Source organism: Marmota flaviventris, chromosome 14 (genome assembly GCF_047511675.1).
Source record: "Marmota flaviventris isolate mMarFla1 chromosome 14, mMarFla1.hap1, whole genome shotgun sequence".
NCBI lineage: Eukaryota > Metazoa > Chordata > Mammalia > Rodentia > Sciuridae > Marmota > Marmota flaviventris.
In genome coordinates this window covers 38,322,809-38,339,462 of record NC_092511.1, presented here as the reverse complement: position 1 = coordinate 38,339,462, position 16,654 = coordinate 38,322,809, and the positions used below count along the sequence as shown (strand labels likewise).

The 16,654-nt window shown below is 37.5% G+C and overlaps 1 protein-coding gene across 2 annotated transcripts in view; it reads left to right on the top strand.

Annotated features, from left to right (window-relative positions):
* Positions 1 to 193: 193 nt before the first annotated feature.
* The window catches only part of Fbxo11 (F-box protein 11), an 84,863-nt gene continuing 68,402 nt past the window's right edge, over positions 194 to 16,654 (top strand). For both annotated transcript variants that reach the window (XM_071601554.1, XM_027934507.2), the window contains exon 1: positions 194 to 1,166. In XM_071601554.1, the coding sequence (XP_071457655.1) occupies positions 947 to 1,166 (220 nt within the window). In that variant the 5' untranslated portion in view covers positions 194 to 946. The remainder of the gene's footprint in view (positions 1,167 to 16,654) is intronic.

Below are 16,654 nucleotides of genomic sequence, written 5' to 3'. Positions count from 1 at the left end.
GGACTTCGCGATAAGAGCAGAGGTGCCATTGGCCCGAAGGTTGTATGGCCGCTCCCCATTGGTCTTCTGGCCGGAATCCCCGCCTCCAGCATTCCCCGCCCATTCACCCCTCCCCCCCGCCCCGAGGCCCTCCCCCGCGCCCCTGGCCAGCCCCGCGGCGGGGAGGGACCGACTGGGCGAGAGTGAAGGCTCCGGCGGTGTCAATGGCTCCTCCTGCCACGGAGCAGCAGCAGAAGCAGCAGCAACGGGGCTGAGGAGGAGGAGGAGGAAAGGTTCCTTTAAGGAGGAGGAACGACGACGCCTCTTTTTCCCCCAATCTCCTCCCTTTACACTCATTTCCCCTTCGCCGAGGAGAGAAGGGGGGAGGAGAGGGAAGAGGCCGAAGAAAGAAAAAAAAAATTCCTCGCAGAAATCTCTTTCAGGGGGTGTGGGGGGGAGGAAGAGGGGAAAAAAAAGAGCCGGGCGCCCCCCGCTCCCTCCCTCCCTGTTCTCCCTCTCTTCTCCTCCTTCTCCCTTCCTCACCCGCCCGCCCACTCCCCCCGCCGCCGGAGACGCCGCTCGGGAGTCGGCGGGACCCGGGTCTGTCTCCTCGGCCGCCGCCGCCGCGCTTCGTCTCGGGATCCCCAAGCGGGCGGACGCCCTTTCTTTCTTTCTCTCTCTCTGCCCGTCTTTCTGTCTCTGTCTCTCGCGGCCGCCCCGCCCGGCGGCCTCGGCCTTCCCCGTGCGCCAGGCCCGCCCGGCCGTCCTCGCTCGGGCTCAGTCTGTCTCCCCGGCCTTTCTCTGGACTCGGGGTCCCGCTCGCCCCCTCCGCCCACACCATCTCCCCTTCCCCTCGCCCCTCTCTTTCCTCCCCCTCCCCACCCCCTTCTCCTGCCCCGGAGCTCGCTGTGCGTGTGCGCGTGAGTGTGTGTGTCCCTCCGCCAACGCCGCCACCTCAGCCCGGCAAATGAACTCCGTCCGAGCCGCCAACCGGAGACCCAGGCGAGTGTCGCGGCCGCGCCCGGTGCAGCAACAGCAACAGCAGCCACCGCAGCAGCCGCCGCCGCAGCCGCCCCAGCAGCAGCCGCCGCAGCAGCAGCCTCCGCCGCCGCCGCAGCAGCAGCCTCCGCCGCCACCACCGCCGCCTCCGCCGCTGCCTCAGGAGCGGAACAACGCCGGCGAGCGGGGTAAGGCCGCTCTCCCTCCCCGCCGCCCGCAGGTTCGGGCGCCTGGCCGGCCGGGCACGGTGGACGGGGAGCCCGGGCGGGTGGGGGCGGCCTGTGCGCTCCGGGGGTGGGAGACGGAGGCCGAGCGGAGGCGGGTCCCGTGGTGCCGCAGTGTCAGCCCGGGCCCGGCCGGGCCGTCAGGAAAAGCCGCGGCTTTCTGACTCTCCTGGGCTCTTGCTCAGGCCGCGCTTTGTTTGGTTTCGGGGGCTCGGCACCCTCCACCCCCACCCCTCCCTGGGGCTTCTCGCCTCGTCTGCGGACCCCGTGGGAGTCTGTAGGTGGCTGGAGGAAAGGCTAAGGGTAGGATTTCCCCCTTTTCTACCGCCTTCCACGGTCCGATCTCCCCCTTTCTGTTGGTAGGTGGGGGGAATGGCTGGGAGTGATGGGGCGGTGGGGTTGGCTGGGGAACTTGTTTTCCCCTTTTCTCTCTCTTCGCCTCCCCCTTCCTGTGGAGGAGGGGGAGAGGGGATCCGAGTGGTCCGTGGTGTTGGCCAGGGAACTTGTTTCTCCCGGCCCACCCCCACCCCCGGTCACGGGGTAGGGGGAGCAGCGACTCCTCTTCCAACCCCACGATGTTTGCTGCGTAGTTTGTCTTTAGTTATAGAACCTCCGGGAAAGACCCGTTAAATCGAGTCCTTTAGATAAATAAATATAGAATCCATCGGCCATTTCCACCCCCTCCCTCGTGTGCTGTGCAGTTACCCTTCCGCTCTGTCGGCACCCCCTCGATTTTTCTCCCCTTGCTACCCTTCCACGCCGCGGTGCTCCCCTCCATCTCCTAGTGGGGTTTGAACACCCCTTCCATAGAACCGGCCTCTTGGGAGTGTGTGTGTGTGTGTGTGTGTGTGTGTGTGTGTGTGTGTATGTGTGGGCGGGCGCGCGCGGGCGCTCGCGTGTGTGTTGTGACCAAGGCCTAGTGAAATGTGTCATTTGGACCCAACTGTGCAGCACTGTCTGGTAACCACCATTGTCTAAGGGCTGAGGCTCCCCGGGGTTGGATTCCTGCTTTAGCAAAAATAATGTTCAGCTTTACTTGGATGATATGATTATTTTGGGAGGTTTGTGAAATAGAGGTGTTGCACCTGGGTCTCTAAACACAACTGTTCTCTTTATTAATTAGCTGCTTGCAGTGGGGTGGAGGTCAATACCGTATTTTTTGTGTATGGTTGTTGTTTTAAGGAGGAGAATTGTTAGGAGACATTTTGCCTGTTTTAGTTGCAGGGTTAAGGTTAATTTCACTTGCGTTGGTTGTCACATCCCCGTTGGTGAAGAGAATTAAAGGCATTTTTAAAATTATACATTCTTTCCTTAAAAACTGTTTCATTGTTTTGATCCAAATATTTAACCAGTGAAGATGTTAATCTGAAAAATAGTTTATAGGTTTTACTGTAGTCACTGTTACAGATAGTCTTTGAGAAAACAGTTTGCTATATGTTGCTTGAAAGATGTTTCAAGCCAGTTAGAAGTCTTGTGCAACATAATTGGTAAATATGTTTTAATGATTCTTTGATGCGTTTACTAGTTTCTTGGCATATTTAAAAATTTTGAGTCTCATTATTTCCTTTCACATATATCAGAGTTCTTCTGGTATTCCATTCAAATATTCAAGTCTCTTTCCAGAATTACTATTATGTATGATCATATATTAAAGTGTTTTTGAGAAAACAATGACAAAATTGAAATGCTAGCATTTAATATTAAGGATTCTGCTACTACAGTAAGCTTTTTCAATATGTGATTTGTTAATAACATGAGCACTGAATCAAAATATTTCAGCCAAACTTAATTTACTCCAATTGTGTATTTTTTAGATGTTTATTCTGCATCTCCATTTTGCAATTTGTGTGTAATTTCAAACCTGGTTCAGGTGATTTTGGGACAATTTTCTTCAAAATTATTAGCTACTGAACTCTTTGTACTTAAATTGGAAGTAAAGTGACTTGGTTGTTGATAGTAACAAATTAGTGGTAGTTTTCTTTTCTTTTTAATTGATATTCATAAACTGACAAATGATGTTCATGAATCAGAATTTCAGTATGTACCTAACCAAGTGGTAAATGAAATTGTACTGTAGGATTGTTCCCTTGCTGCAGCCAGGAGATTCTGGAGGTTCAGTGTTGGCACTGAGGGGAAAAGAACTTGCTGATTAGCCTTCAGGGAAAATAGTCTCTCAAAGAGAAAATAAATGGCCTCAAAATGAATTAAACATTAAGAAAAATTAAAAGACTAAAATAATCAAAGTTTTGCAGGACTTAGTTAAAATAGACCATTTTTTGAAAAATTGGCATTTTGATTACATTTTTAAAATAGGAAAGTCACATAATGTTCAAAAGTTAGCTAAGAAGAACATTATCTTAAGTTTTATGGAACATAAAGAGTATCACTACTTCTAGTTTGGAAAAGAGGTTTTGTTATTGGTATTTATTTAAGAATATGCTGGATTTAATTTGATAAGGTTATTAAGAAACTAAAACTAAAACAAGTGTGTGCCCCCCCTGCCCCCGCCTCCCCAAACCTTTTACTAACTCTTGGTGAGCATGTAACTCTTGCGTTAGTCTTGGATAGAATTACATAATAGTGGACCAGCCAACTTTCCGGTAGGAAATCAAAATGAGACTCACTGTTTTAAGGTTAGTTCAATATATTTAAAATCATGTGCTTTAGGCTTTCAAAGAAAAATTTTAGCACCCTAGTTTTTAGCTGCTTTCTCACCCACAGGTTAACTGGAATAAAAACTTGATAACACTTTTAAATATATTTACATATACATAACATATTTATGTTGCACACACACAGACTTTCTCTTACATGTAATACCAGTGTTTGAAGAGAAAGAAACTAAATACTGGCCCGGGTATTTCATGGAATGTTGTCTTCATTCATGCTATCTTAAGTGGTCTGTTTGTTGTCTTAAGACTGAATACTGCTCATTAGCCTTCTTAGACTTAAAATTCCTGAGTTTGGGGGGCTGGAGATATAGCTCAGTGGTAAACCACTTGCCTATCATGCATGAGGCCCTGGGTTCAATCGTTGCCAGCACCACAAGAAAAAAAAAAGTTTCTGAGTTTCAGATTTCACACCACTTTAAACTAGTAGAAAATAGTTTGTGTTCCATATGGTCACAATTTGGTAATATATTCCATCAGTTAATGAAACTGAAAGTAGTGTGGTATTGGGTCTATAATATTTGTATATTTTATATATATATATATATTATATATATATATATATATATATATATATATATATATATATATACACATACACATACATACATACATACACACACACACACAAATATATTTTTGGTACTGGAGATTAACCCAGGGGGGCTTAACCACTGAGCCACATTCCAAGCTCCACCCAGTTTAAAATTTTTTATTTTTTGGAGTGGGGGGGCTCACTGAGTTGCTTAGTGCCTCCCTAAGTTGCTGAGGCTGGCTTTGAACTGGAGTTCCTCCTGCCTCGGCCATCCAAACTGCTGGGATTACAAGCACAGCCTTAGCCACCATGCCTGGCTTATTTTGTATTTTTGATACATGAAAATTGTACATATTTATGGGATCCCATGTGATTTTTTTTTTCAATACATGTTTACATCATGTATTGTTCAAGTTAGGGTAAGTGCTATCTGTCTCCTCGAATATTTATCATTTCTCTGTGGTGAAAACATTGAAACTCCTTTTTTCTAGCCTTTTTGGAGTATGTAAGGCATTGTTGTCATTTGTAGTCACCCTACTATGCAGTAGAATACCAGAACTCATTTCTCTTTTCTGTGTCTTAGTACCATTAACCAACCTTTTCTTTTTTCCTTCCCTCAAATCTGCTCAGCTTCTAGTAATTACTGTTCTACTCTCAACTTCTATGAGATCAACCTTTGTAGATTCCACATATGATTGAGATCATGTAGTATTTTTCTTTCTGTGCCTGGTCTGTTTCACTTAACATAATGATGTCCAGTTCCATCCATGTTGCTAAAGAAATGACAGAATTTCATGCTTTTTAATGACTGGATAGTATTCGTGTGTGTGTGTGTGTGTGTGTGTGTGTGTGTGTGTGTGTATAGCATATTCTCTATCGATTCATCAGTTAATGGACACTTAAGATTGTTTCCATTTCTTGGCTATTGTGAATAGTGCTGCAGTAAACATGGGAGTATAGATGACTTTTTAACAATGATTTTATTTCCTTTGTTTATGTACCCTTGTTATGTTTTAAAATTCTAGAAGGATTTAGCTTTTGCCACCTGTTCTCAGTTTAACTTCTTTATCCTTGGAATCTGTTTTTAAAATTTTTTTCCTTAGAAGTATGGGCAGACTTAAAAGTGTGCTGAACTGCTATGTAGTAATCAGTAGTTTTTAGTTAAAATTAATTTCTTTGAATAGATTATAAATGTATATAGTTTAAAATTTGAAAGTCCCTTTCTTTTATCTGCCTACAGTTATTAAATTCTTTTTTTTTTTTTTGGATGGGGGACTAGGGATTAAATCCAGAGACATTTTATTCCAAGCCCTTTTTAAGACAGGGTCTCATAGTGCCTGGCATGGTGGCATACACCTGTAATCCCAGTGATTCAGGAAGCTAAGGCAGGAGGATTAAGAGTTCAAGACCAACCTCAGTGACTTATTGAGGACATAAGCAATTTAGTGAGACCCTGTCTCAAAATAAAAAATAAAAAGGGCTGGAGATGTGGCTCAGTGATTAAGCACCCTTAGGTTCAGTCCCCAGTACCAAAAAAAAACAAAACGAAGACAGGGTTTCAGTGAGTTGCTTAGGTCCTCACTGAGTTGCTGAGCCAACTATTAAATTCTTCTACCTGGATGCAGTCACTATTATTAGTTTTTCATTCTTTATGTTTTAATAAAAAATAAAATTTGAGTTCTGAAAATAATCTTTGCATGGAAGATTTTGAAAATAGGTGTAAAATTTTTTTCTCTAGTTACTGGGAAAGCATAGGACTGTTTGAAGTGCTGAAAATTTAGTGATGTAGTTTGAGAAATTTGGCAAATGTCATATATTAATAGATTTGGCTATAAACTTGTAGTCTGAAACAATTATAGAGTAAATCAGTCTATGTCCTATATTTGTGGGATAAAAAAATCTCACCTATGACCATGGAATTCTAGAATTTCTTTCAGAACATATAGCATTGCATAAAATATTTCTGATGGAGCTACATATTCATATTATGTGAATAGCTAGTATACTTGTTGGTCTTTTAAACAGGTAGCCTAGTTAATACCTTCCATGGAATTGTACTAGCTTATGATACTTTACTTTTAGGTTCTTACACTGCTCATAAAATAACCTGTGCAACCTTAATAGAGTAGTTCTGGACAAGAAACATGATTTTCCCTGTTTAGGAATTAAGTTCTGTGGGGCACTACTCTCCCATCTGGTGGCTTAATCTTCAGAATGTGTCCTGTGAGAGAAGTGTATTTAATTTTTTTTATTTTTTCAGCAAAAGAGAGCCTGTTTTTCAGAGCATAGAAATAATTTGAAGGATACAAATTGGGTACTATCAGTGTTAATGTTGAAGTTCCTCTGATCAGGCCTAAAGGCTGTCCTAGTACTGCTTTTCTCTTTACTTGAAATTCTGGCAAACCCACAGCAAGGCTAACCAGCTTAAGAGAACTCTCAGGTAAGGCAACAACCACCAGTATATCCTGACTTCTTAGGTCTCCCTTTCCCCCTCTTATCAACCCACTTAGATTTGGCAGAATTCAAGAATAGTGAGTATAATCATTAGTATCCTTGGGGGATTGATTGTAGAACACACACATACTCACCAAAATCTGCAGACACTCAAGTCCATTACATAAAATGACATGGTACAGAATTTGCATATAACCTCTGCATATCTTCTCATATGCTGCAAATCATCTCTAGATTACTTGTAATACCCAATACTATGTAAATGCTATGTAAATAGTTGTTACTACATATATTGTTTAGAGAATAATGACAGGGAAAAAGTTTTGTACATGTTCAGTATAAACTTTTTTTTACTCAATATTTTCAATCCATGATTGGTTGAATTCTAATGTATGAAACCCATGGATACAGAGAACCGGACCAGATATGTTTTCTCAACTTTTAATTTTTCTTATGTATATTTTAACTCTAAAAATAACTGGTATACAAATGAGTTATTTTTAATATGAGATCTCTTTTTGCCTCCCTATTTATTTTTTTAAAAAAATTTTAGTTGTAGGTGGACACAATATCTTTATTTTATGTATGTATTTTTATGTGGTGCTGAGGATCAAACCCAGTGCCTTGCATGTGTTAGGCGATCATTCTGCTGATCCACAACCCCAGCCCCCCTATTTATTTTTAACTAACAAGTTACTCTTTTTTGTGTGTTTATCTTGTCTCCTATCTCTGAAGCATTATTCTGTTTTCAACTTTCCATCTCATTAATTTATTTGCTATTTGAGTTGCATTATTATTTTCCAAATAACTCTGGTTAGTATATGAGTTTCTTGACAAGGTACCGTTTCCCTCCAAATTTAGTTGTTACCCTCTGAAAATAAATTATGAAGACACAAAATACAAGGAATGAGACAATTGGGTAGTATGATACACAGAGATCTGAGCTAATTACCTGCTTGACATTGGGTAGGCAGTCTTAACCTCTCTGTGTTTCTAATCTTTAAAATTGGGATAAGACTTGCCTTAGACAGATAAAAGATAGTAAAGCACCTAGCACATGATAAATATTCAGAAAATGACAGCTCTTGAAATAATGAGGTTTTGGATCAACTGTATATAAAATTAAACCCAAGAGACAAAATGTGTTGTGTTTCTGGTATATTCCAAAATGTAATATCTAGATGATTTGGTATAAACTTAGACTGATTTGTAATTGTAAATAAGTAGTCTTATATCTAATGAATTAAAATATTCTTTCACAGAAGAATAAGAAAACAAAAATAGGTATTTGGGATAATAAACATTTAACTGTTTCTGCTCTGTGCTAGAGTCTATTCCAGGTAGTCACAGTTGTGTCATTTAACCCTTTCAGCAAGTCTGTAAAGTAGATGTTGTCATTCCTTTTTTTTTTTGGGGGGGGGTACTGGGGATTGAACCCAAAGGCGCTTAACCACTCAGCAACATCCCCAACCTGTTTTACGTTTTTATTTTGAGACAAGGTCTTAATAAGTTGCTTAGCATCTGGCTAAGTTGCTGAGGCTGGCTTTGATTTTGCCATTCTCTTGGCCTCAGTCTCCTGAGCCAGTGGGATTACAGGTGTGTAACACTGTGCCCAGCTCATTTTTCTTTCAATGTAGTTGTGTATGGACAGAATGCCTTTATTTTATATATTTATTTTTAATGTGGTGCTGGGGATCTAACTTAGTGCCTCATATATACTAGCAAGCACTCTGTTACATGCTATATAGTTCCAGCCCCAGCTCATTGTTTTATTTTTTGTTTTTTAACAAATTAGGAAACTGAGTATCCTAGTTACCTAGCAGTAAGATCCTTAGGAAGTAGCTGGAAAATTTTTCAAAATTTGATTTTGATCACCCAGTCACTCCATAAACAAGTTGAGCTAGCAAAACACATTTGGTAATCTGTTTCCACTACTTTAAGAGGAGGGAGTACCTTGCCCTTACAGCATGTCTGTCTTCTGTCCTATCCCATCTATCACTTGGAAAAAGATAACATTAGTTTGATGCCATTAATTGTTGAATCATCTGAGTTCACATTTTCCAAGTAACCTTCTTATCATAGTTTTGCCTCTCATGTAAATTTGTCTCAAGAGCCTACACTGATTGATCAGCATGCTTTTTCTTCCAGTGCCTTGATGAGATCACTAAGCACTTATTGTACAAAGAAGGGTTGATTTCCCCTGAATTACTCATAAGTTATGAATAAAGGGTGTTAAGTCATTTTAGCTCATGGCTACAGATGGACTATTTAAGGAAGGGAAAATGTAAGTTAAATAATAGTGTTAGATTTCATTAGTAATTTTGACTGGTTTGTGGACTAAATATCCTTCCTTTACCAGAGTTCAGCGTATTGTATGTGTAGCTTAGAGTTTTTATATGTTTGGTTAGCATAAGATGTATGTTTAAATTTAATCCTTAAAGAAATGAAACTAATTTCCTTTATGTTAATTTATTTTGGCTTTAAGCAAATATCAAAATTATTAACTTTACTTTGAAAAACATTAATTTTATTTTAAAACATTTCAAGTAAGAGTATGTTAAAGCAAGTGTAAGTTCTATATGTTTATTGCTTATTCTCCCAATTTCTAGAAATCCAACTGTTAAATGTTTTGCTCTTTTAACATAATTGTGGAATTATGTTCAAAAAAGAGGTAAATTATTAAAAGCAATTTTCCTATCTGGTGACTAAATATTAAAAACTATTAAGGAATAATACTTCCTTGTCTCATAAGAGAAAAGTGGCACTCATCAATTTTGTAAAGAGGTTTTTGTTTTCTCAAGTTTAGAAATTATTTGAAGGTTGGATATGGATTAAGAATCTGTACTTTAAATTACTTTTCTGGTAATGATGATAATCTCAGTTTAGCTATATACCTCTATAATGAACAAGAAAATTCATTTTCCAAATGGCTGAGTTGGGTCCTGGCAAAATCATTGTTGAAATTTTTTCTTTAATGTGGAATTAACTGGCTACTATGTAGGCTCAACCATTAGCATTGGTTTCTTTAGTACCATAACATAGTCATCTGACTTGAATCAGATTAGTCTTTGCTGATTTGCCAGTTCTACTTGGGTTTAGGTGCTTTCTTGCAAGTATTCTAGTTTTGAGTGAGAATTCTTTTTCTGTACTCAACCATTGGTTTTTGATTCTTGTATCCATAGTTTTATAACATTGTGTGTATACACAAATACATATGAATACATGGTTTTATATAACACTGAAGAGGAAGGGTTTAGGGTGTAAAGGAAGAGCATATAACTTTGAAATAGGTGGGATTGGTGTATATATGTCAGTCGTAATTGTTTCTTACACAATTAATGCATCTTTTTTTTTTGAAAAAAATAGGCTTTCAGGAGAATTAAAAGTGAATGAAGTTTCAAATTGTAAAGTAGGAGTCTTTCCAAGTTATATCATGGCAGCAAGGAAAGATCAAAGATAACTTGTTTGAAAGAAATGGGAAGAGAGGTATGGCACTGTATTTTGAAATTTAGTATTTTTCATAAAGTGATCTTATAGTAAAGGAAATAGTGAAATCACTTTTCTTTTTTTAATATTAAGGTTGGGTGTATGTTAAAAGTAGCCATTGAACTATTCACATTTGCATATGAATGACTGGTAACCTCCTAATCCTCTGAAAGACATGTGCATTTTTAAGAGTCTGATTATGATTACTTCTCAAATGTTAGTATTTTAGGCCCAGTTAAAGAGATAAGCTGTGACTTCATTTGTTTTCTTCAAGTTTTTTTCTTTTTTCTTTTTCTTATTTATTTGGTGCCAAGAGTTTGAGGGGGTACTCAACCACTGAGCCACGTCCCCAACCCTTTTATTATTTATTTATTTTTATGTAGTGCTGAGGATTGAACCCAATGCCGAATATATGCCAGGCAAGCACTCTACTGCTGAGCTACAACCCCAGCCCATCCCTAGCCCTTTTTATTTTTGTTTTGAGACAGGGCCTCACTAAGTTGCTGAGGCTAGCTTTGAACTTGTGATTCTCCTGCCCTAGTTTCCCAAACCTCTGGGATTACAGGCATGCACCATTTTACTTTTCTTCTTTTTTTTAAGTGGGAGAAAAGTAGAGTTGGAGCAGTAGGTGTGGTAGTATATACAGGTCATTTAAATAAGCAATGGTCATTTGAATTAGAAAATCTGCATTTTATATGTATATGGGCTATAGATGTAATTTTATAGTTAAATTATAGAATTTTATTAATATTTTTTAAATTAAAATTTTAAATTGAAGTGCACAAGTCATTGGTATACAGTTTGATGACTTTTCACAAAGTATACATAGCTGTGTAACCAGTGATATGTAGACCAGAATCCTAGAAGTTCCCTTTAAGGGCCTTCCCAGTTACTGTTCCCAGCCCCTTCTTTCTAATTGCTTGGATTAGTTGTACCTGTTTTTGAACTTTATGTAAATCCAACTGCCCAGTGTGTACTCCCATGTGTCTGGTTCTTGCCCTTAATATTTGTGAGCTATATACATGTTGTTGCTGGTAGCATTAGTTTATTCATTTTTTTGTTGCTGTTTAATATTACAATGTATGAATACACTACAATTTATCCATTTTACAACTTATGGGCATAGAGATCTTAGAGTTGTTTTTGCTTGGCTCTAAGACATATGAATATGGCCTTTCATAATTATGTTGCTAAAACTGTTGACTAGAAAGGATGATTCTGTTTAAAAAATCAGTACTTGTTTGTTTTTGTTTTTTAATTTCTTGGTATGTTTGCTCTTGTATAACAACAGTTCAGTCTTGGAGCTAACAGTTAATCCACATAAAACAGTGTGGACAGCCATGTTCTTTTCTCTTCTTTTGGCAGATAGCTACTTTTGATATTAAAATACACTAAGTTATCCTAAACACTTTTTGTGTGCTTTTTTTTTCTTTTCTTTTTTTTTTTTTTTTTTAAGAGGTAGGATCTCACTAGCCTTGAACTCTTGGGCTCAAGTGATCCTCTAACCTGAGCCTCCTGAGTAGCTGGGTCAACAGGTGTGCACTACTGTGTTTGGCTCATCTGCTAATAATTTATGTACAAATTTTAATCTTTTAAACTTTGGGAAAAGTGTTAGTAGGTTTCTTTAATTTTAATTGTTTTTGTAAGAATACAGTTGTAAAACCTGAGGAAAGTTTTCCCCAGTGATCAGAAAGTTTACCTATCAACCTTGTACACTTCAATTTTCCCCAGAGATTGCAAGTTATGTTGTTTTGAGGCAGGAGGATATCTTTTTTATGTTTAGGCATTAAAAAAAAAATGGACTTTAGCATGTGATTCTGAGCCTTCATTCAAAATCTATTACTTTTGCTACCAAAATGGTTATAAATATTTTTGTTCATTTAAATTTGGAAACTTTCTTATTCTTTTTAAGCCTATCCTTTCAAACTCATTTAAAAATATGTAGTAATTATTTGATCAATTATTTCATTTCATTTTTGGTTTTCTAATTATCTTTGATTGCCTTTTATTATCTTATTTAAAAATTTCACAAAAAATTTGAGGCACAGTTTGCTTTCAAAGATGTTTTCCTAGTATTTAACCAGATCTATCTGTTCCTGATGTGTAGGAGAAAGATGAAAAAGTGCCTCTGCTAGCATCCTTGATAAATTGTTCTTCAAGTGAAAGCTTGGTGCTAAAGTGCTCACGGCATATGAACTTTTACTCTCTATGATACAAGTATTCCTTGAGAATATCAGATGGGGCTGTTCTTAAGGAACTACTTGCTTGAAATTGATGATATGGTATACTTACGTACAAAAGGAGAAAGATGTTTTAATTTCCATCTGCTCCTTCAGCACTTGGCAGTGCATTGCTAACAGTTGCTCTTTGTCCAGAAAAAGCAGTGTAAAGAAGACTATTATTTTTATTAATTTACACAGTTCCATTCAGTAAATGTTGCCCTTACATTCGTGGGTAAGGAACCTGGGTTGGTTTTAGAGTGGCTCTTCCTCTGGTTTGTTTGTTTGTTGCTTTTAATTAATTTATTTTTTTGTGTGTGTGGTACTGGGGATCAAACTACATTCTCAGGCCCTTTTTATTTTTGATTTTGAAACAGGGTCTTGCTGAGGCTAGCTTTGAACTTGTGATCTTCCTCCTGCTTCAGCCTCTCACACCTGGCCCCACTTCTTGTTTTTTCAAAGGGATTTCTTAATTAGGGGCTTTTTGAATAAGATGACTTCTGACATGCTCTAAGATTCTTTCTGCATTATTTAAGTTAGTTTAAATCAGCATGATTTGAATTTGTTAGTTATAAACATAGTTCTTGTCTTTATAGAACTTAAAGCTGAATTTAAATAAAATTGAAATCAGGATGAATTACAAATAAGCTTTATGGTACTGATTTTATTGTCCTCTCATTTTTTCCCTCATGCTCTTTTCTTGTAACAAGTAGAAGTTAACATTTCCATTGATCAATCAATAGTGTATCTCTTGAGCCAGCCTATATTTTTCTGCCTGTGTCAGATACACATATATTCTATTAGTCTGTATCTAAATTTGTGTATCTCCAGGTATGTTTAAAGAACTGGACTTGCATTTGTTCCCTTGATCCTAGGCTATTTTGAAAACTAAACTTTGTTAAGAGCTTTCTGTGAAACTTTATTAAGATGATTTGTTATGACCCCCTATAATCTGTCTTTTAATCATTTTTGATTACTTTTTTGTCACATTTCAAGTGATTGAAGCAGAGTTTTAGCCCAACAATTAAGCTAAGTTTTCAAATTTTTATGTACATGATTTGAAAAGAAACATGTGCCCAACTAAAGAAATACTTGCAAAGTCAGGGTCATTAATGTAGTGCCCTTCTTTATGCTCATTGTTTTGCCCTTATATCTAGAAATTGGAGGTAGGAGGATAGGTTTATATTAAATTATATGTTGCTATATTCTAAGCACTTTGATTGTAGTTAAAAAATAACACTTAAGATTCCTCAAAGCATCTAATAATCTCATATACCAAATAACTAACTCCCAGGGTAACTTTATGAATCTTATTAATTCATCTTAATATTTCCATTGTGACATTTTACAGGAAACCTATAATGTATTTTTGTGTCATTGTCACTTGATTTGAGAACCTCTTAGCTGAAATTTCTGTTGGTTGAAAAATGGATGGGAGATCTGGATATAGGGAGCTTGACCAGGATATGTAAAGTTACATTTTTTTGTGGGTCTAGAAAAATGTAAAGTAAGATATATGTTAACATACAAAATGAAACTAGGAATACATACTCTCGATTTGGTAAAATGTCAAAAAATTTTGGCAAGATATTAGGTAGTAGTATCTTGGGACGTACAGGTGAGATAATTTTTGTTACTCTTAGATCTGTTTGTTTTTCCAATACTGTATATGGAATTAGAAGGGGGAAGAAGCTTCATGACATTCATTGGTCTTGGCAGTAATTTCATGAATATGACAACAGAAGCAAAAATAGACAAGTGGGATTACATCAAAGTAAAAAGCTTCTGCACAGCAAAAGGATATAACCAACAGTGAAAAAACAACCTATGGAATGGGAGAAAATATACAAACCTTATATCTGACTCAGTGTTAATCACCAAAATATTTAAGGAACTCCCACAACCCAGTAGCAGAAAAACTAGTGGCCCTATTTAAAAAAAAAAAAAAAAATGGGCTAAGAACTTGAATAGATATTTCTCTGAGGAAGACACAAGTCTGAAAAAAAAATTGATGTCACTTATCAGGGAAATGCAAATCCAAACCACAATGAGATATTTCCTCATCTCTGTTAGGATGGTGGTTATCAAAACAAGCAAAAGATTGGGAGGGCTAGGGGTGTGACTCAGTAGTAGAGCACATGCAAGGCCTGGGTTCAATCCAGAGCATCATCCTACCCTTGGAAAAGGGGGGGAGGGGGGAAGACATGTGTTAGGATATTGAGTATTGAAACCCTTGTACTCTGTTGATGGAAATGCAAACAATAGAAAACAATATGGAGATTCCTTAAAAAATTAAAAATAGAAATATTGTTGAGAATGTGGCTCAGTGATAACAGCACTTGCCTAATATGCAAGTATGCATGAGGTCCTGGGTTTAATCTCCAGCCCTGGGTTGGAGAGCTGGGTGTGTTAGACCTGTTATTCATTAGTTCCACTTATGAGTATTTATCCAAAAGAATTGAAATCAGGATCTGGAGGAGATACTGGCAGTTCCATGTTATAGCAGTACTACTAATAATAGCAAAGATGTGAAGACAACCCACATGTTTATTGACATAAGAATGGGTGAAGCAGATGTAAAAACATACAGTGGAATATTATTTAGCCTTTTAAAATAAGGAAATTTTGTAATATACAATGACATTGATGTATCTTGAGGACATTATGTAAAATAAGTAAAGTAAAATAAACCAGTCACAGAAAGATAAGTACTAATGAGATTTCCAGCAGCTGGACGGAGGGGGCATTGAGGAGTTTATTAAAAAGCATAATGTTTCAATTAAGCACAGTAAATAATTTCTAGAGATCTGCTATAGCACTTTGTTCATATAATAAACAATACAGTATTGTACACTTAAAATTTTAAGAGTGTAGAACTGGGAATGTAGCTCAGTGGTAAAGCCCTGGCTTGAGGCCTTGGGTTCAATCTCTAGTATTGCACCGAAAAAAACAAAAAACTAAATCTCATGCTAAGTGTTCTTAACAAAATACAAATTAATTAAAAAGTTATAATTTAATAGTTTTGATTATGGGAATTCATACTTCTTGGTTGATGACAGTTCTATCATTTTAAATTTGAAAACATGTTTTTCAATGCTGTATGTTTTAACTGCTTATTAATTTATAAATATTTTCAGTATTTGTAGTCACAGTAACTTTAGGATTATAATTGGCTTAGATAATTTTTTTAGGAAGTAAGTATAACTGATCATCAGAAAGTTCAGAATTAAAAACAAAATTTAGTATTTGGGACTTTGAGCCATGATTCTGTCTTTCCCTAGAATTCTTTTTGCATCAGGTTATGATAGTAAATATATACAAATATTTTGCTTACATCCTGGCTAAATGTTGGAAGATAGAAATTTAGTGTGTAAACAAACTGAATGGTTAGAAAAGAGAAATTTGTTGGTCATAACAAGTGACTCTTTGTTCTCCAGGATACCCTGGTGGTGTAGTTTCATGTCTGTTAATAATTTTGTGTGTGGAATATTTTCCTAAAACTGGGTTTAGTTCTGAAAACGACTGTCAGTTTATGTTAAGGGAAATTGAACAGATTGCTAAGGAGAATTATTTTTTCATCATCAATTAAAACACATCCCTTACTTTATAAGATAACTATATAATCTAGGAAATTTGGGGTAATTGATACCTAATATATTGGGGAATAATTAAGAACTTTAAAAAAATGGGCCCTTGAAACTCAAATTTAGTGATTAATTTTAATTAAATGCTTACCTTGTGTGCAAGTTTTTAGGTTTGATCCCCAGCATTACACAAATTAAAAGTGCTGGTGTGGTTTAGGGAAAATCAGTAAAAATAGATTTTAGGCAATAACATACTTAATATGTTTTTTTTTTTTTTTTAAATACAAATTTTTGGTAGCTAAAGAAGAAATGAGCAGCAGATTTAGATAAAACTTATTGGAGCACTCATTGGTATTGTGTCAGTTGGGGGAAATATTTAGAAGTTGTGTTAGGTGGATGCTATAACCTATAAAAACAGTGGTGTTTGCAAAAAGACACTTAGTATGATTGTTTCCTTCAGCTTTCTCTTTGGACCCATATTTGATTTGTTCATATAATTGCTAAT